The following is a 21,073-nucleotide window of genomic DNA, read 5'->3' as shown; positions in this document are numbered from 1 at the left end:
CAGCAGTAGTGTAGCAGCAGTAGTAGTGTAGCAGTAGTAGTGTAGCAGAAGCAGTATTAGAGTAGCAGCAGTAGTAGCAGTAGTAGTAGTAGTGCAGCAGTAGTAGTGTAGCAGCAGTAGTGTAGCAGCAGCAGTAGCGTAGCAGCAGCAGTAGTAGTGTAGCAGCAGTAGCGTAGCAGCAGTAGTAGTGCAGCAGCAGTAGTAGTGTAGCAGTAGTAGTAGTGTAGCAGCAGTAGTGTAGCAGCAGCAGCAGTAGTGTAGCAGTCGGAGCGTAGCAGCAGTATTGTAGCAGTAGTAGTGTAGCAGTAGTAGTAGTGTAGCAGCAGTAGCATAGCAGCAGCAGTAGTAGTGTAGCAGCAGTAGCGTAGCAGCAGCAGTAGTAGTAGTCTAGCAGCAGTAGTGTAGCAGTAGTAGCGTAGCAGCAGCAGTAATGTAGCAGTCGTAGCGTAGCAGCAGTGTAGCAGCAGCAGTATTGTAGCAGTAGTAGTGTAGCAGCAGCAGAATTGTCACAGTAGTAGTGTAGCAGCAGTAGTAGTAGTGTAGCAGCAGTAGTAGTGTAGCAGTAGTAGTGTAGCAGCAGTAGTGTTGTAGCAGCAGTAGTAGTGTAGCAGTAGTAGCGTAGCAGCAGTAGTAGTGTAGCAGCAGTAGTAGTAGTGTAGCAGCAGTAGTAGTAGTGTAGCAGCAGCAGTAGTGTAGCAGTAATAGTGCAGCAGTAGTAGTGTAGCAGCAGTAGTGTAGCAGTAGTATTGTAGCAGTAGTAGTAGTGTAGCAGTAGTAGTAGTGTAGCAGTAGTAGTGTAGCAGCAGTAGTAGTGTAGCAGCAGTAGTAGTGTAGCAGTAGTAGTATAGCAGCAGTAGTAGTAGTGTAGCAGCAGTAGTAGTGTAGCAGCAGTAGTAGTGTAGCAGCAGTAGTAGTGTAGCAGCAGTAGTGTTGTAGCAGCAGTAGTATTGTAGCAGTAGTAGTGTAGCAGCAGTAGTAGTGTAGTAGTAGTGTTGTAGCAGCAGTAGTGTAGCAGCAGTAGTGTAGCAGCAGCAGTAGTAGTGTAGCAGCAGTAGTAGTGTAGTAGTAGTAGTGTAGCAGCAGTAGTAGTGTAGCAGCAGTAGTGTAGCAGTAGTAGTAGCAGTGTAGCAGCAGTAGTAGTAGTGTAGCAGCAGAAGTAGTAGTGTAGCAGTAGTAGCAGCAGTAGTAGTGTAGCAGCAGTAGTAGTGTAGGAGCATAGCAGCAGTAGTAGCATAGCAGCAGCAGTAGTGTAGCAGTCGTAGCGAAGCAGCAGCAGTATTGTAGCAGTAGTTGTGCAGCAGCAGTTTTGTAGCAGTAGTTGTGTAGCAGCAGTAATAGTGTAGCAGTAGTAGTAGTATAGCAGCGTAGCAGCAGCAGTAGTAGTGTAGCAGCAGTAGTGTAGCAGCAGTAGTAGTGTAGCAGCAGTAGTGTAGCAGCAGTAGTCGTGTAGCAGTAGTGTAGCAGCAGTAGTAGTGTAGCAGCAGTAGTGTAGCAGTAGTAGTAGCAGTGTAGCAGCAGTAGTAGTAGTGTAGCAGCAGTAGTGTAGCAGCAACAATAGTAGTGTAGCAGCAGTAGTGTAGCAGGAGAAGCATAGCAGCAGCAGTAGTAGTGTAGCAGCAGTAGCGTAGCAGTAGTAGTAGCAGTGTAGCAGCAGTAGTGCAGCAGCAGTAGCAGTGTAGTAGTGTAGCAGCAGTAGTATTGTAGCAGTAGTAGTGTAGCAGCAGTAGTAGTGTAGCAGCAGCAGTAGTGTAGCAGCAGCAGTAGTGTGGCAGCAGCAGTAGTAGTGTAGCAGCAGTAGTTGTAGCGTAGCAGCAGTAGTGTAGCAGCAGCAGTAGTAGTATTGTAGCAGTAGTAGTATTGTAGCAGTAGTAGTAGTGCAGCAGTAGTAGTGTAGCAGCAGTAGTAGTAGTGTAGCAGCGGCAGTAGTAGTGTAGCAGTAGTAGTGTAGCAGCGGCAGTAGTAGTGTAGCAGCAGTAGTAGTAGTGTAGCAGCGGCAGTAGTATTGTAGCAGTAGTAGTGTAGCAGCAGCAGTAGCAGTGTAGCAGCAGCAGTGGTAGTGTAGCAGCAGTACTAGTGTAGCAGCAGTAGTAGTAGTGTAGCAGCAGCAGTAGTATTGTAGCAGTAGTAGTGTAGCAGCAGCAGTAGTGTTGTAGCAGCAGTAGTGGTGTAGCAGCAGTAGTAGTGTAGCAGTAGTAGTGTAGCAGCAGTAGTGTTGTAGCAGCAGTAGTAGTGTAGCAGTAGTAGTGTAGCAGCAGTAGTGTTGTAGCAGCAGTAGTAGTGTAGCAGTAGTAGCGTAGCAGCAGTAGTAGTGTAGCAGCAGTAGTAGTAGTGTAGCAGCAGTAGTAGTAGTGTAGCAGCAGCAGTAGTGTAGCAGTAATAGTGCAGCAGTAGTAGTGTAGCAGCAGTAGTGTAGCAGTAGTAGTGTAGCAGTAGTAGTAGTGTAGTAGTAGTAGTAGTGTAGCAGTAGTAGTGTAGCAGCAGTAGTAGTGTAGCAGCAGTAGTAGTGTAGCAGTAGTAGTATAGCAGCAGCAGTAGTAGTGTAGCAGCAGTAGTAGTGTAGCAGCAGTAGTATTGTAGCAGTAGTAGTGTAGCAGCAGTAGTAGTGTAGTAGTAGTGTTGTAGCAGCAGTAGTGTAGCAGCAGTAGTGTAGCAGCAGCAGTAGTAGTGTAGCAGCAGTAGTAGTGTAGTAGTAGTAGTGTAGCAGCAGTAGTAGTGTAGCAGCAGTAGTGTAGCAGTAGTAGTAGCAGTGTAGCAGCAGTAGTAGTAGTGTAGCAGCAGAAGTAGTAGTGTAGCAGTAGTAGCAGCAGTAGTAGTGTAGCAGCAGAAGTAGTGTAGGAGCATAGCAGCAGTAGTAGCATAGCAGCAGCAGTAGTGTAGCAGTCGTAGCGAAGCAGCAGCAGTATTGTAGCAGTAGTTGTGCAGCAGCAGTTTTGTAGCAGTAGTTGTGTAGCAGCAGTAATAGTGTAGCAGTAGTAGTAGTATAGCAGCGTAGCAGCAGCAGTAGTAGTGTAGCAGCAGTAGTGTAGCAGCAGTAGTAGTGTAGCAGTAGTAGTGTAGCAGAAGCAGTATTAGAGTAGCAGCAGTAGTAGCAGTAGTAGTAGTAGTGCAGCAGTAGTAGTGTAGCAGCAGTAGTGTAGCAGCAGCAGTAGCGTAGCAGCAGCAGTAGTAGTGTAGCAGCAGTAGCGTAGCAGCAGTAGTAGTGCAGCAGCAGTAGTAGTGTAGCAGTAGTAGTAGTGTAGCAGCAGTAGTGTAGCAGCAGCAGCAGTAGTGTAGCAGTCGGAGCGTAGCAGCAGTATTGTAGCAGTAGTAGTGTAGCAGTAGTAGTAGTGTAGCAGCAGTAGCATAGCAGCAGCAGTAGTAGTGTAGCAGCAGTAGCGTAGCAGCAGCAGTAGTAGTAGTCTAGCAGCAGTAGTGTAGCAGTAGTAGCGTAGCAGCAGCAGTAATGTAGCAGTCGTAGCGTAGCAGCAGTGTAGCAGCAGCAGTATTGTAGCAGTAGTAGTGTAGCAGCAGCAGAATTGTCACAGTAGTAGTGTAGCAGCAGTAGTAGTAGTGTAGCAGCAGTAGAAGTGTAGCAGCAGTAGTGTAGCAGCAGCAGTAGTGTAGCAGTTGTAGTGTAGCAGCAGTAGTGTAGCAGCAGCAGTAGTAGTGTTGCAGCAGTAGCGTAGCAGCAGTAGTAGTGTAGCAGTAGTAGTGTAGCAGCAGTAGCGTAGCAGCAGTAGTAGTGTAGCAGCAGTAGTAGTAGTGCAGCAGCAGTAGTAGTGTAGTAGCAGTAGTAGTAGTGCAGCAGCAGCAGTAGTAGTGTAGCAGCAGTAGCGTAGCAGCAGTAGTAGTAGTGTAGCAGTAGTATTGTAGCAGCAGTAGTGTAGCAGCAGTAGTAGTAGTGTAGCAGCAGTAGTGTAGCAGCAGTAGTAGTGTAGCAGCAGTAGTGTAGCAGCAGTAGTCGTGTAGCAGTAGTGTAGCAGCAGTAGTAGTGTAGCAGCAGTAGTGTAGCAGCAGCAGTAGTAGTGTAGCAGCAGTAGTAGTGTAGTAGTAGTAGTGTAGCAGCAGTAGTAGTGTAGCAGCAGTAGTGTAGCAGTAGTAGTAGCAGTGTAGCAGCAGTAGTAGTAGTGTAGCAGCAGAAGTAGTAGTGTAGCAGTAGTAGCAGCAGTAGTAGTGTAGCAGCAGTAGTAGTGTAGGAGCATAGCAGCAGTAGTAGCATAGCAGCAGCAGTAGTGTAGCAGTCGTAGCGAAGCAGCAGCAGTATTGTAGCAGTAGTTGTGCAGCAGCAGTTTTGTAGCAGTAGTTGTGTAGCAGCAGTAATAGTGTAGCAGTAGTAGTAGTATAGCAGCGTAGCAGCAGCAGTAGTAGTGTAGCAGCAGTAGTGTAGCAGCAGTAGTAGTGTAGCAGTAGTAGTGTAGCAGAAGCAGTATTAGTGTAGCAGCAGTAGTAGCAGTAGTAGTAGTAGTGCAGCAGTAGTAGTGTAGCAGCAGTAGTGTAGCAGCAGCAGTAGCGTAGCAGCAGCAGTAGTAGTGTAGCAGCAGTAGCGTAGCAGCAGTAGTAGTGCAGCAGCAGTAGTAGTGTAGCAGTAGTAGTAGTGTAGCAGCAGTAGTGTAGCAGCAGCAGCAGTAGTGTAGCAGTCGGAGCGTAGCAGCAGTATTGTAGCAGTAGTAGTGTAGCAGCAGTAGTAGTAGTGTAGCAGCAGTAGCATAGCAGCAGCAGTAGTAGTGTAGCAGCAGTAGCGTAGCAGCAGCAGTAGTAGTAGTCTAGCAGCAGTAGTGTAGCAGTAGTAGCGTAGCAGCAGCAGTAATGTAGCAGTCGTAGCGTAGCAGCAGTGTAGCAGCAGCAGTATTGTAGCAGTAGTAGTGTAGCAGCAGCAGAATTGTAACAGTAGTAGTGTAGCAGCAGTAGTAGTAGTGTAGCAGCAGTAGAAGTGTAGCAGCAGTAGTGTAGCAGCAGCAGTAGTGTAGCAGTAGTAGTGTAGCAGCAGTAGTGTAGCAGCAGCAGTAGTAGTGTTGCAGCAGTAGCGTAGCAGCAGTAGTAGTGTAGCAGCAGAAGTAGTGTAGCAGTAGTAGTGTAGCAGCAGTAGCGTAGCAGCAGTAGTAGTGTAGCAGCAGTAGTAGTAGTGCAGCAGCAGTAGTAGTGTAGTAGCAGTAGTAGTAGTGCAGCAGCAGCAGTAGTAGTGTAGCAGCAGTAGTGTAGCAGCAGTAGCGTAGCAGCAGTAGTAGTAGTGTAGCAGTAGTATTGTAGCAGCAGTAGTGTAGCAGCAGTAGTAGTAGTGTAGCAGCAGTAGTGTAGCAGCAGTAGTAGTGTAGCAGCAGTAGTGTAGCAGCAGTAGTCGTGTAGCAGTAGTGTAGCAGCAGTAGTAGTGTAGCAGCAGTAGTGTAGCAGTAGTAGTAGCAGTGTAGCAGCAGTAGTAGTAGTGTAGCAGCAGTAGTGTAGCAGCAACAATAGTAGTGTAGCAGCAGTAGTAGTGTAGCAGCAGTAGTAGTAGCGTAGCAGCAGTAGTGTAGCAGCAGCAGTAGTGTAGCAGCAGCAGTAGTAGTGTTGCAGCAGCAGTAGTAGTATTGTAGCAGTAGTAGTAGTGCAGCAGTAGTAGTGTAGCAGCAGTAGTAGTAGTGTAGCAGCGGCAGTAGTAGTGTAGCAGTAGTAGTGTAGCAGCGGCAGTAGTAGTGTAGCAGCAGTAGTAGTAGTGTAGCAGCGGCAGTAGTATTGTAGCAGTAGTAGTGTAGCAGCAGCAGTAGTAGTGTAGCAGCAGCAGTGGTAGTGTAGCAGCAGTACTAGTGTAGCAGCAGTAGTAGTAGTGTAGCAGCAGCAGTAGTATTGTAGCAGTAGTAGTGTAGCAGCAGCAGTAGTGTTGTAGCAGCAGTAGTAGTGTAGCAGTAGTAGTGTAGCAGCAGTAGTGTTGTAGCAGCAGTAGTAGTGTAGCAGTAGTAGTGTAGCAGCAGTAGTGTTGTAGCAGCAGTAGTAGTGTAGCAGTAGTAGCGTAGCAGCAGTAGTAGTGTAGCAGCAGTAGTAGTAGTGTAGCAGCAGTAGTAGTAGTGTAGCAGCAGCAGTAGTGTAGCAGTAATAGTGCAGCAGTAGTAGTGTAGCAGCAGTAGTGTAGCAGTAGTAGTAGTGCAGCAGTAGTAGTGTAGCAGTAGTAGTAGTGTATCAGTAGTAGTAGTGTAGCAGTAGTAGTGTAGCAGCAGTAGTAGTGTAGCAGCAGTAGTAGTGTAGCAGTAGTAGTGTAGCAGTAGTAGTATAGCAGCAGTAGTAGTAGTGTAGCAGCAGTAGTAGTAGTGTAGCAGCAGTAGTAGTGTAGCAGCAGTAGTAGTGTAGCAGCAGTAGTGTTGTAGCAGCAGTAGTATTGTAGCAGTAGTAGTGTAGCAGCAGTAGTAGTGTTGTAGTAGTGTTGTAGCAGCAGTAGTGTAGCAGCAGCAGTAGTAGTGTAGCAGCAGTAGTAGTGTAGTAGTAGTAGTGTAGCAGCAGTAGTAGTGTAGCAGCAGTAGTAGTGTAGCAGTAGTAGTGTAGCAGCAGTAGTAGTGTAGCAGCAGTAGTAGTGTAGCAGTAGTAGTAGTGTAGCAGCAGTAGTAGTGTAGCAGTAGTAGTAGTGTAGCAGCAGTAGTAGTGTAGCAGCAGTAGTAGTGTAGTAGTAGTAGTGTAGCAGCAGTAGTAGTGTAGCAGTAGTAGTAGTGTAGCAGCAGTAGTAGTGTAGCAGCAGTAGTAGTGTAGCAGTAGCAGTGTAGCAGTAGCAGTAGTAGTGTAGTAGTGTAGCAGCAGTAAAGTAGCGACACGGAGGCGGCTGACCGCCGGTGAGCGAGCGATTGGCGTGAATCGGTGAGTGCCAGGTCATCGATAGCTCCCTCCCTCCCTCACTGCTGCTGCTTCTTCTTCACGCTGAAGTCGACGAGATGTTGAAAGCGGCAGAGGCTGTGTGGGGACCCCGTGGGCCAGATGGACGCGCAACACCCACGGCTGCCTCCTCCCCCCCGCCCTGCGACGGAACCGCAGACCCTGGCTCCGTGCGTGGCGCACAGGCGGACGGCAGAGAGTGACAGAAGACGGCCACGTCCTCCATTGTCAAGAATTGCGGGCGTAGATCCGAGGCGTTCATCGCTGTTGGCACCCCTCTGAGACAGCACGGGGCTGGGAAGAACGACAGAGCCCCCGACCCTGCCAGGACTTCAAACGCCGGCACGACTTTCCCTCCACAGCTGATAGATACTCAGTTTTTTGTTTATTATGAACCACCGCTCAATTAATTAAATTATCAACTAAACCAATGAAATCAATGAAATAAATAAATAAAATTATCGGTTGGGCCAATCAAATAAATAATTATATTATACCAATCAAATAAATCAATTAAATCAATCAATTCAATTAACTCAATAAATGAAATAAATCTATGAAATCAATTAAATCAATCAATTTAATTAACTCAATATATGAAATAAATCTATGAAATCAATCAAATAAACTCATTAAATAAATTCAATCAATTCAATCAATCAAACGATGAGCTACCGCTCAAACCCATTGTGCACACGGCGACGCTCACAGCGAGCTGGGTGCCAGTTCAAGACGCGTTTGTCCTCGTCGCCGTTTGCCCGAGCGAGTGGGCGCCCCGAGGCGGCCGATGAGAACGCGCCGGGCAGCCGGCCGCGAGGTCACCGGCGGCGTTGCAAGTGACAGCGCATGGCAAGGGAATGTTTCATCCGCTCGAGCGACCTTCTCGCCCGCTTGACGGGAGACGCAACGGCAGCGGTGTTACAAAGCCGGAAACGGATCGTTGGCGGTAGCACTCGCACGCTCGCTCGCAAGCAAGCGTAGGATCGCCAGACGCGTGCGTCGCACCGAGCCGGCTTCTTGTTTCACTTGGGCAGGCGTCTTTGAGCCACGGAGAGAAATCCCTGCAACGTTCTGAATGGGTCCTCGCGAGGAGGCTTCCTTGCGGGACAGCCCTTGCTCGTGACGCGGCTTCCCCACCGGCGTTCGCTTGAAGAGGCCCGACACTGCTGTTGAGGGGCCACGGATGACAAAGCTGCTCAGAGGTTCCCCCCCCCCCCCCCTCTCATTTTCAACATCTTCTCGACTTCAATGTGAAGAAGAAGAAGCAGCAGCAACAGTGATATGAACCCCTCCGCGACAAACTGGTCAACACGTGCGACTATGCAGTCGAAAAAAACGAGATTTTATTTTTGTTTGCCGTTAATTGATTACCCACAGTCCACCGTCACCACCAGAGCGGTAAAGTTTTACACCCCCCAAAAGGGTTCGCGTGTGGACGCCGGTATAGAAGCCCACAACACCAGTTCACCTGTACCTAGAAGCCAAGTCCACGCATCCCCTGGGAATGTTTAAACAAAGCAAATATTGGGGAGAATAAAAAAAAACATAAAAAAACTAATATTGGCATGCTGGGGATATGAATTAATTACATAACCCAAATTAAGATTGAAGAGCACGGATGATTGTATGTTACAGTCACGATCAGATTCACAAGTGATCTCCTAAACATAACGACGCAACAACACAACAGTTACACGGTTAAGTTACATGGTTAAGTACCTGGGATTACACGACCCAACAATCACATCAGTGTTACACGACACCACATTTCATCACGACAAAAAACGCAACCGTACACATTTTGCGAACGTTTGCCGGGCCAGTGCCGGATTATCCTCGCAGCAAAAGTAGCAATATATGCTTCGGGCCCCGCACTTTGAAGGGCCCCGCGTTAAATGCTTTCAAGCTATCAATTCCGGATTGGTGATTCTGCACTTGCTCTATTACTATAGTACTATACTGCCTTCAACTTTTATAAACGACTGGGTGTTTAAGGTTAGCGATTTGTCGTATTATCTGGCTTGTATAGCAAGTGAAAAAATACAATTACTTTACTGTGAAAGTTTAAAATTTGTGTTTTAATATTTACGTATTTTTTAAATTCATGGTCCCTTTATAACATATGCTGCAGGCCCCGCACGAGCTTAATCCGGCACTGTTTGCCGGCTAATTCGTCTGTGCGGAGCGCGACGAGAACGACAGCCGAGTGGCTCAACGCGGACGCAGGCAGCCACCTGGCACTGCAACACGAACACCGCGGTCGACTATGCAAGCACAGCACGCGGCACTTTTAACGTCCAATAAATACACAGCTCTACGAACGCCTTTGACCGCAGGTGAGAGGAGAATACAACTTTTCCAAAAACATTGGATGTGGATAACTATATTTTTTCGCTTTGCCAAACACCGCAATGCGACGCTGACGATGCCTCGTACCCCAAAAGGCTGCGATCGTTGCCATTATCGTCGTGACCTTTAACCCCACAGAGCCTCGCCTGGCCTCGGCTCCTGTCCAGGAGGGCCCGGTTAAGTCGCCGTTGGTCAGTGGGCGACGGTCGGTTTGCAAACTCCCGACAGGATCGTTCGCGGTGTAATTTTCTTTTTAAAATTTGCCGCACGTTTGGACCGTGACATCGGGCACACAGCGGCTTACTCTTGCGAACGGCCTCGCTCGATCTGCGACTTCCACCCTGAAGAAGATGATGGCGTTCGTATTTTACGGTCAAATAGCCTCCCAGGGAATTATCCAGGGCGGTCTGCCGGAGTCGAACTGAGGACGGTCCGCAACAAGCGGCGAGCACGCCGCCTGATCAGAGCGTCCCGGGCTGCCTCGTGCGAGCTGGAAGCTTCGCTCATGAGAAGAGACTTCGCCAGTGCCACCGCAAGTGGTGTCGAGTAAACTATTAACTATTTAAAACAAGTTTTTTTCTTATTTGACCAAATAAGGAAGGCCCCACTGAGCCACTGTGTAGCTCTTTTTTTCAGAAACGAAGTGGTTCATCATCACATGGAAATTTAGAACGTCCAAAAAAAGACCCTTCAGCGCAGTGAAAAAACCGGAGTCCCGATAAAAATCCACGCCACCGCGGGGAGAGAGAGAGAGACAGAAAAACTCCAAATATACAGCAGGCGTCATGGTCGGAACTGAACCCACGGCTTCCTGCACACCAGGCGAGGCAGTTAACATCTCGCCACCGTGGGCGCCCGTGCGTGTGAACACAGTGGGTTGTGTTCACACGCACGGCAGTCACTTTAGAGTCTTGTACTTTCCCTGCATTACGAGACACTGCCCTGCTTGCGTCTCTACGGCATGTCGGTGGATGTCCCCCAAATCTATTCTATTGGCCTCCCATGTCACGTGATGCTCGTGCCTCTCTCTGATTGGCCACCAGTGCCTATGAAATGCCTCGACATATTCGCTAATACGAACACCCCGTGTGTGTGTGTGACCTTAAAATACAAAAAAAAAACTAATCTAAAATAGGTGGCGTTTAGGGCTATGGTTCTTCTACATTGCACATACAGTGAAGGAAAAAAGTATTTGATCCCCTGCTGATTTTGTACGTTTGCCCACTGACAAAGAAATAATCAGTCTATAATTTTAATGGTAGGTTTATTTGAACAGAATAACAACAAAATCCTGAAAAACGAATGTCAAAAATGTTATAAATTTATTTGCATTGTAATGAGTGAAATAAGTATTTGACCCCTCTGCAAAACATGACTTAGTACTTGGTGGCAAAACCCTTGTTGGCAATCACAGAAGTCAGACGTTTCTTGCAGTTGGTCACCAGATTTGCACACATCTCAGGAGGGATTTTGTCCTACTCCTCTTTGCAGATCTTCTCCAAGTTTGAGGCTGACGTTTGCCAACTCGAACCTTCAGCTCCCTCCAGAGATTTTCTATGGGATTAAGGTCTGGAGACTGGCTAGGCCACTCCAGGACCTTAATGTGCTTCTTCTTGAGCCACTCCTTTGTTGCCTTGGGCGTATGTTTTGGGTCATTGTCATGCTGGAATACCCATTCACGACCCATTTTCAATGCCCTGGCTGAGGGAAGGAGGGTCTCACCCAAGATTTGACAGCATAAGGCCCCGTCCATCGTCCCTTTGATGCGGTGAAGTTGTCCTGTCCCCTTAGCAGAAAAACACCCCCAAAGCATAATGTTTCCACCTCCATGTTTGACGGTGGGGATGGTGTTCTTGGGGTCATAGGCAGCATTCCTCCTCCTCCAAACACGGCGAGTTGAGTTGATGACAAAGAGCTCCATTTTGGTCTCATCTGACCACAACACTTTCACCCAGTTGTCCTCTGAATCATTCAGATGTTCATTGGCAAACTTCAGACGGGCATGTATATGTGCTTTCTTGAGCAGGGGGACCTTGCGGGCGCTGCAGGATTTCAGTCCTCCACGGCGTAGTCTGTTACCAATTGTTTTCTTGGTGACTATGGCCCCAGCTGCCTTGAGAACACTGACAATATCCTCCTGTGTAGTTCTGGGCTGATTCATCACCGTTCTAATGATCATTGCAACTCCACGAGGTGAGATCTTGTATGGAGCCCTAGGGCGAGGGAGATTGACAGTTCTTTTGTGTTTCTTCCATTTGCGAATAATCGCACCAACTGTTGTCACCTTCTCACCAAGCTGCTTGGCAATGGTCTTGTAGCCCATTCCAGCCTTGTGTAGGTCTACAATCTTGTCCCTGACATCTTTGGAGAGCTCTTTGGTCTTGGCCATGGTGGAGAGTTTGGAATCTATTGATTGATTGCGTCTGTGGACAGGTGTCTTTTATACAGGTAACAAGCTGAGATTAGGAGCACTCCCTTTAAGAGTGTGCTCCTAATCTCAGCTCGTTACCTGTATAAACGACACCTGGGAGCCAGAAATCTTTCTGATTGAGAGGAGGTCAAATACTTATTTCCCTCATTAAAATGCAAATCAATTTATAACATTTTTGACATGCGTTTTTCTGGATTTTTTTGTTGTTATTCTGTCTCTCACTTTTCAAATAAACCTACCATTAAAATTATAGACTGATCATTTCTTTGTCAGTGGGATCAAATACTTTTTTCCCTCACTGTAAGTCGAGAAACTTAGAGAGTGGATGATAAGAGATGATTGATGGGAATTTTTTTTTAGTTTTCCGATGACTAATAGGTAACTATTAGTAGTTACCTATTGGCTGTTTAAGGGGCCGTCCATAAATGACATCACGCACCTGGTGGGGGGGGGGGGGGTCAGACATTTGTGACAATGTGTGACGAGGGGGGGGGGTTTGAGAAATGTGACGTCACATCAAAATGCGCAACTTTAAATAAATATATAATTGCTATAACAACACTAATTGTTATAACAACACTCTTACAACATCAGAGTGCAGCGCCACATTAAATACGCACTACGATGACAATAGTTTAAAGCGATTTTAAGCATGTTTTATTTTCAAAATGGAAATATGTTTTTTGGGGGGGGGGGGCGGAGCTTTGTGACCTCATATTTGAGGGGGGGGTCTGACATTTTGGGACGCCGTGTGACTATGGGGGGGGGGGGGTCAAAAATCGTCCAAAATCGCGTGAAGTCATTTATGGACGGCCCCTAAGTACCAGACACATCCTGCAAAAAAAACACAAAAAGCATTCCTACAAAATAAAGGTATTTATGTTAAAAAGTAAAATTCGAAAATTCGAAAATGTCGCCAGCACTTTGCATCATGGGAAGTGTTGTCCTCGTGAGCACAGTGCCCTGGGCAGGAGCCCAAGGGCCTCTTGAGTGAGACTGGGGGCGGTCCACGGGACCGGTGGTGAGGGCGCATTCCAAAGCGTGCCGCCGATTTTGTTCGGGCCGAACCGCAGCTCCTCGACACGGATTCTAGGTGTGCGCCTCGCGCGTTTGGGCCATCCTTTGAAGCAAGCTGACGGCACGATCTGCAAACAAGGCCCGTTCTCACAACGATTCCGTCTACGCGCACTACGGAGGGGGACTATTGCCCGCGACGCGCCACCTGTAGGACAATGTTCGCTACTCCGAAGGCCGCGCGGTGTTTTGTGACACACAGAGCGCCGTCGCCAGTTAAACGTCATTAGATCGCCCCCTCGGGATTCCACCGCTGTGGAAGGCGACCGTTATATAGTTATTAGAACTATATATAACGATACATGTAACTTTCTGCATAAGTATATATATAAAACTATATATATCGTTTTATATATACAGTTAACAGCCCCTACTTGAAAATACTGCACGCAAGTCAAGCGAGCGTTAACTAAAATAGCCACCCGCGTGCGCACATGCTTGTGCGCACACGCACAAGCATGCGCGCACGCGCGAGGCCATTCCTCGTTTTTCCAGTCGCTCCGACCTCCGGCTGTGCCGTCGACGCTGCCGCCGTCCCCGCGAGACGCTGACCACCTCGCTCGTGACTCGCACGGGAAGCGGCGTGGCGTCAACCCCCCACCCCGCCCCTCCTCTGGCGAATGAAGAATTGGCCTCCGGAAGCGTGCGCTGCAGAACTACTCCCGAGACACCCCCCCCCTTCGCAGTCGCCTCACGCCCGCTCCGGGTGATGCGGCGCCTCGCCGCTGACGTCGCGATCAATCGACGTGCGTGGAGCAAAGCCTCGTGAAGTGAGAGAACACGGAGTGTTTTTTTGCGCATTTGCTGCCGAATCAGCCGCAACCCATCAACGCGTCGCACTTCAGCGTCTCCGCTTAAACTCGCGAGTTGCTAAACCCGACATTGCACCCCGGCAACGTGGCCCGTTGCTCCGATACGGTTTTATTTCTCCGCAGTCAAGTGGCCGGTCCCGAGTCATTTGGAACATTTGCACGCGGCCAGGAAAAGCGTCTCACTGGTTCTCGTGTAAATCCTCTCCCAACTCGCGTTCAGTTTGTGCTATCGGCATCGTGAGGCAGAGAGGCATTTGGAATTCTCAGAGGCGAGCGGTGTAAAAAAAAAACCCGTAACATTACGTCGGTAACTTATAGTCCGAATTCAGCATGCAAACCGCCACCGCTGCCGTTGGATTTTCTGCTTTGGGCAGTGTTGGGCATTTCCCATCCCAAGCTTTTGCCACGCCGCTGACTCACTGCGACTATCCCGCACCAATTCACCGTTGCGTTTCGTCAATACGAGCTTTGTGCAAGTGTTTTCGACTTCTCCCATAACGCAGATTTCTATTCGCCCCACGTAAGCTCCGGTCACTTTGCGCGGCGCTTTTGACTTCCAGTGACATGGTCGCTCTGCTCCCATTTGTTTATCTTTCTGGCTGTATTGTTGCTTTTCTTCAAACCCATTCGTGATTTTAGGGGTGACCCACCCAAGCCACCGCTCCCTGTCTCTCTCTCTGCCTCCCGCGCTCTCGCCTGGTTCAACGAGAAGAACAAAACAACTTAGCACGCAATTGCGGCCTGGCTTCTCCGCGGCCAGGATTAGCGGTTCATCATTAATTTAATTTTCGTGTCAAAGCCATGCGGCAGTAATTCTGGCCGGGCCGGAAAATTATTTCAGTCATCAAAGACCCTCTCGTTGCCCGTACGGTGGAGGCGGCAGCGGGGGCGGGGCGAACGCCGTGACGGTCACCGTCATCGTCGCCGCTTCAGCTCTCTCACCGGGGCGAGTCGACGCGCAATTCCCTCTCAGTTACGAGGCGGTTTTAGCGTCCAAGCTGCCAGGGCGGGCACCTTCAGGACGAGATGCGGGAAAAGTCAACGCTTCGCGGTCCCCCAATCAAAACGAAACAAGAGCTCGAGAGCTGAAGACACCCGCGGTGATGAAGCTTAAAGTTTGACGGATGAGGAGGAGGAGGAGGAGGGAGAGGAGGAGGGAGAGGAGGAATCTCTCGACACGAGGCCGAACGGGGGACGAGCGCGCTTGGGATTATTTGTTGTCAAGTTGCTGGTGCGCACCCCACTTGTCGTCTCTATTATTTGAAGCGATGTGGCCGAGCGCACCGCCACGGTTTTACCGCAGCACGGTCTTGAGCTCGTGGCTCACGAAGGAGAAGCCGGAGAAGGTGTCCTGGTCCATCGAGTCGATGAGGTTGCGGTCTCCACGCGACAGCCGAGGCTTCTCCTGCAGGAACTCTTTGTCAAAGTTGCTCCAGTCCCCGGGGGAGCTCTGGGGGGGGGGGGGGGGGGAGGTGGGGTACGTGCACACACACGCACGCAGACAGACAGACATATACAACACACACACGTACACAAAGATCCACCATTTAGCATTAGCAGACTGTCGGGGCAAGTGCTGTTAGCTGTTAGCGAGCACCTATGAAGGCCGGCACGGCACACGAGGGGGTGGGTGGACAACACCACGCCCGGCCGCCTTTGTCTCCCTAGTGACGATGTTACACATCGCACCAGGTACTCATTTGAGGCTGAGTCGACCTAGGGGAGGCCCGGGACCGGTTCAGATAATCGTCACTGGTGTTGGCCGTGAGCGGGAATCGAACTCTGGTCGCCGGGTTTGTAGCACACCGCAGCGCTAACCGCTGCGCCACCACTCCCCACCGTGTCACTCTACCAACAATCTCCCCACCACGTCACTCTACTAACAATCTCCCCACCACGTCACTCTACTAACAATCTCCCCACCACGTCACTCTACCAACAATCTCCCCACCATGTCACTCTACTAACAATCTCCCCACCTCATCACTCTACTAACGATCTCCCCACCACGTCACTCTACTAACGATCTCACCACCACGTCACTCTACTAACGATCTCCCCACCACGTCACTCTACCAACAATCTCCCCACCGTGTCACTCTACCAACAATCTTCCCACCGCGTCACTCTACTAACGATCTCCCCACCGCGTCACTCTGCCAACAATCTCCCCACCACGTCACTCTACTCACGATCTCCCCGCCACGTCACTCTACCAACAATCTCCCCACCGTGTCACTCTACCAACAATCTCCCCACCGTGTCACTCTACTAACGATCTCCCTGCCACGTCACTCTACCAACGATCTCCCCACCACGTCACTCTACCAACAATCCCCCACCAAGTCACTCTACCAACAATCTCCCCACCAAGTCACTCTACTAACGATCTCCCCAACATGTCACTCTACCAACAATCCCCCCACCACGTCACTCTACTAACGATCTCCCTGCCACGTCACTCTACCAACAATCTCCCCACCGCATCACTCTACTAACGATCTCCCCACCACATCACTCTACTAACAATCTTCCCACCACGTCACTCTACCAAAAATCTTCCCAACATGTCACTCTACCAACGATCTCCCCGCCACGTCACTCTACGATTGATCTCCCCAGGTCGCCCTGCGGCTGCTCACCACGCGCGGCTTGAAGGGCGGCTCCAGCTCCCGCTTCTCCAGCGCTTCCCAGTTGATGGTGCGGAAGAACGGGTGCTGCCGGATCTCCCCAGTGACGCCGAGTCTCTTCATAGGTTCTCGCTCCAGCAGCTGAGAACGAAGGCAAACATCCCCCGTGTAGCCTGAATGGACTGTCGGGGCAAGTGCTGTTCATAAGCGGCACCGATGCGGGCCGGCCATGGCGCTCAAGGGGTTTGGTGGCCAGCACCACGCCAGGCCGCCTTTGTCTCCCTAGTGGAGATGTTTATATACTGCACCAATGACTCATTTGAGGCCGAGTCGACCTAGTGGAAGCCCAGGCCTAGTTCAGCTATTTGTCACTGGGAATTGAAGTCGGGTCACCAGGTTCAAAGCGCAGCGCAATGCTATCCATTGCGCCACCGCTCTCCATGATAACACAATCATTAACGGCAATCATTGCTCATATTGTATTATAATTATTGAAATTCTTCTTTTTGATTTAAAGCTTTCGTGACTGCAGGGATTCATATTCTTGGTTCTTTCGGTAAAGTCACGTAGAAAGAACCAAGAATATAGAAATTCTTCTTCTCGAATCACGAAGCCTCAGCGCGTCTCAAGGCTTCTTTTTCAGGAGTGTCCTGCAAAGGTTTCGCAGCCAGGGGGTGACGGTTGCCAGGTTTCAAAATCAGGTTGCGGTGTCATTGATTCACATGGGGACGTTTGGCCCACGCCAGTTACATCGTGTGAAAACAAACGTGAGCTATGGGAGGAAACCAGAGAATCCTGGGAACAAACCCATGCGGACCAAAGGTAGAACGCACAAACTCCGCACACACAGGCGCCCGAGCCAGGAGTCGAACCCAGGTACTTCTCCGCTGAGTGTTACCACCCTGTCGCCCGGTGAGTTGTCCCCTCCACGTGAGAGTCTCGCTCACCTGGTGGGGGGAGCACCGCCACTCACTCACCAGGGGCAGGATGTCGCGCGAGTCCTTGGTGATCCATCGTGGGTAGTAGGGCACGCTGGTGCGGATGCTCTCGAACAGTTCCTCCTCGTCGTCACCACGGAATGGACTCTGCCCGATGAGCATCTCGTAGAGGAGGACCCCGAACGACCACCAGTCCACGGAGCAGTTGTATTTCTGTCCAATCACGATCTGCAAGGTGGCCCGGGCAGACAGGAGGACATAGCGCTGCGCTTGCACTGGCTGAGATCCTGGGTTGTGTTCACTCGCTCACACGCTCGTTCAACCACACACTATCTCACACACACACCCATTCACCCTCTCACTCACCCGCCTGCTCACTCTCTCCCCTGCTCGTTCAACCACTCACTGACCAACACACACCCGTTCACCCACTCACTCATTCACCTTCTCGCTCATCTGCTCATTTAACCGCTCGCTCACTCAGCCACACACACCCGTTCACTCACTCGCTCCCTCACCTACTCACTCGCTTGCTCGTTCAACCATTCGCTCACTCATACACCCATACACTCACCTACTTGCTCACCCACCCAATCACCCACTCCCCCATACAATTCAACATCTCACTAGTAATCTTTTGCTCTTTGTAAAAATGAAAAATGTCCCTCAGTGAGTCTTAAGACGCGTTTTCAGGAGAGTGTTGCATTGGGGTGTTTTGGCCAAATCCCGGGTAAGAAACCGGCATGCCAGGAGGTCCCACTCACATGCAGTGATAGCACTCAGAGGCCTACACTGCTGGCTTTACCTCACCTGGTATGTATGCAGGAGGTCGTGGGTTTGATCCGACCCTGGCACCTGTATATTTGGAGTTTGCATGTTATCCACGTGGTCATGTGGATTTTTCTCCGGGTCCTCCGGTTTTTTCCCTCCACATTTCGAATCGACATCACGCATTTTGAGCGTTTGGTTGCTGTAAATTTGCACGTGATAAGCCACTTCATTGAGCTGTCATTTGTGATAGCCAGGTCACTTCTGAAAAAGAGCTATGAAGCAGCTCAGTGGGGCCTTACTTGGTCAAATAAAAAATAGGGGGGGGGGGGATAGGTTCACTAACCTACTTGCTGTGCTACCATCTCCTGGCCACCCCCACAGCCCAGTGGGAATTGGGGTTTTGCACATCTGTAAAGAAGCTCCTTCACAGGTTCCATTTTCTAGGTGATTTATTTTACAGTAACGTATTTACAAGGCGAGATTACGACTAATACGTTCACAAGGCTATGATTATCTGCAGCCCCAGTGGTTCCCACTAGATTCATCTCAAACAATCTTTCTTGATGGTTTATATCATGCAGATCTCGGACAGTCCTTCTTGATGATTTCCACCAAGTAGATCTCGAACAGTCCTTCTTGGCGGTTTCCCCAATACTCTTTGGTTCTATTCGGTAAAGTCACGTAAAAGTATAAAACAACAAAAATAAAAACTTCACGACGTTTCGGCCACAACACAAGTGGCCTTCATTTGAATTTTTTATTTTTGTTGTTTTATACTTTTACGTGACTTTACCGAATAGAACCAAAGAGTATGGATCCTTGCAGTCACGAAAGCTTCAAATATAGGTTTCCACAATGTAGATCTCAAACAGTCCTTCTTGATGGTTTCCACCATGTAGACCTTGGACAATCTTTCTTGATAGTGTAGAGATGTTAACTACGCGCTGTTGCGTAACCTGCATTGCCACCAGGGCAGTGCAGCATTACCCCTGGGTACAACGGTTGGGGTCAGTCGAGGTGAAACGGATCGTGGCCAGGGTTTGGTACGAACCAATCAGACGGTTCCACGTGGGAATGTATGATTGGTTCTACCTGGCCACGAAGGAGTATAAGACGGGTGACCCAACGGACCTCGAGGAGTTCTCTGCCTGCACGAAGACAGAAGACTGGGCTGAAGCCTAGCTAGGACCCTGGACCAGCCTCCCAGCCCTTCTAAGGGCTAAGGCTCGGCATACCCAGTGGCCAGGACCCACCGGGCCAGCGGTGGGTCAGATAGCCTCCCCTAGGTCCTAGCCGGAGGACTAGGATAGCGGTAGACGTGTGAGTCCCGCCAAGTGCGGAGGTTGTACCTCCTTAGGTATCAAGGAGGTTAGCGGTAGACGTGTGAGTCCCGCCAGGTCCGGAGGCTGTACCTCCCTAGGGTATCGGGTGAGGGGACCGAATATCCCTCTGTGTGTGTTAAGCATTGTATAAGGAAATAATACAATAAACAGAGTGTGCCTCCTAAAGAAGTCCGCTCGTCCTTACAACACTACAATAGTTTCTACCATGTAGATCTCGAACAGTCTTTCTTGATGATTTCCACCATGTAGATCTTTGACAATCTTTCTTGGTGGTTTCCACCATGTAGATCTCGGACAGTCCTTCTTGGCGGTTTCCACCAGGTAGATCTCTAACAGTCGGCTCCGATGTCGTCTATCTGCAGTCGTCCTTCAGTCCCAGAGCCAGCGCCCCGATTGCGGGCCTCGCTCCCCGTTATATACCCCGCTCAGCCACACCCCGGTAACTTCCAGCACTTTCGCCCGGTAGATTCTTCCGACAGACTCCACCGTCTTCTACTTCCCTTCTCGAACCTTCCCTCGTACAGTACCCTTTAACCTGTTTCCACCCCTCTCCACTGACCCCACTAGAACCCCTTGTCATGTACACTACCCTGCACATCTTTGCCTCACCTCTGGGGCGATGTAGTCTGGGGTGCCGCAGAAGGTGCCGGCACGAACATCACCCACGATGTTCTCCTTGCACATGCCGAAGTCGGCAATCTTGACGTGGCCGTCCTTGTCCAGAAGGATGTTGTCCAGCTTCAGGTCCCTGGGGCAGAACGAGATCGGGGGCGGGGGTTCATACCTCCGTGAGTCTCGCCAGGGTCTTGGAAAGTTTTCGCAGTGCGGGGGGGCGGGGGGTAAGGGTCGACGATCACTGCTGTGTGCGATACTCCCAGTCGAGTCGTTTGCGCGTAAATTTTTCTAATTTGGCCAAGTTGGACCGTGGTATCGTGAATCAACCATGGTCACATGACACTCCGGTCATCCTCGCAGCAGCAGCAGCAGCAGTCGCGGCTTTTGGCTGGCGATGGAACAAAGACAGTGGTAACGTCATCACGCGGTGCTTTCACCTGTGCTTCTGCGGTCGTCTGGAGCGCCCTTCCTTCCGATGTTAGGAAGCCACTGGAGCTATGCACCTTTAAATCATCTAGATTGAAAACTAATTTCTATATAACTGCTTTTTGTGTTTAGTTTGTTGTCATTCCCCCGTACCTCTGGTTAACATGGTTGGCTACGTACGGTGTGAAATAGGTTCAACATACCTACATCAAGAATGGACATACAATGGCTTGCCAATGTCTGAATCAGAATATTTATTTATATTGGAGCAATCCGATGAGCTAGACCACGTTTTTTCACAGATGTCCAGTAGCGACGGGAAAAAATGTTACAACAACAATTAGTACAAAAACAGGATAGAAGTGCAAAGCACAAGAAAGGTAAACAAATCACCCAAACACATACAAATAAAACTAAACCATCCCCACCCTACCAGACAAAGCCCACTGAGCTATTAACTTATTTTTCAGAAGCAACCTGGCCACAAATAACAGCTCAACAAAGTGGCTTATCACGTGGACATTTAATAGCAGCAAATTAATCTAAATGCATTGGTCCTTCAGTTCATGGTCCCATCAATTAATTATATTTCGGGAAACGATCCGCCTCCCATAGTGGTCTCATTGTTTCTATTAACGATACAATTTCGATAAATGGTATGTCCTACAATGTCACGCGGCTACCAACATCGACCAATCGGAACGCTCCCTAAGTGGACTCGGCAGACCTCAGCCAATCAGCGACCCGCCCTTTTGTGAGCGTTTTGAGAGCAACTGGCTGCTCGCTTTTTAATGTTTGATGTGCGTTACTTACGGAAACAACTCTTTTGAATACTTAATATGTTCTTATAACATTTATTCATAAAAATTGTGTG

At 49.5% G+C, this 21,073-nt stretch overlaps 1 protein-coding gene across 1 annotated transcript in view; it reads right to left on the bottom strand.

The window, feature by feature from the left end:
* Nucleotides 1-8,131: 8,131 nt before the first annotated feature.
* The window catches only part of LOC116951139 (protein kinase C delta type-like), a 53,848-nt gene continuing 40,906 nt past the window's right edge, over nucleotides 8,132-21,073 (bottom strand). The window contains exons 15-18 of the mRNA XM_032969595.2: nucleotides 19,768-19,906; nucleotides 17,084-17,272; nucleotides 16,119-16,247; nucleotides 8,132-14,926 (exon numbers count right to left, since the gene is read on the bottom strand). Coding sequence (XP_032825486.2) covers nucleotides 14,771-14,926; nucleotides 16,119-16,247; nucleotides 17,084-17,272; nucleotides 19,768-19,906 — 613 coding nt within the window. The 3' untranslated portion in view covers nucleotides 8,132-14,770. The remainder of the gene's footprint in view (nucleotides 14,927-16,118; nucleotides 16,248-17,083; nucleotides 17,273-19,767; nucleotides 19,907-21,073) is intronic.

Source organism: Petromyzon marinus, chromosome 42 (genome assembly GCF_048934315.1).
Source record: "Petromyzon marinus isolate PM22_M1 ecotype Great Lakes invasive population chromosome 42, UKy_Petmar_22M1.pri1.0, whole genome shotgun sequence".
Lineage (NCBI taxonomy): Eukaryota > Metazoa > Chordata > Hyperoartia > Petromyzontiformes > Petromyzontidae > Petromyzon > Petromyzon marinus.
This window is presented reverse-complemented; position numbering and strand designations above follow the sequence as displayed.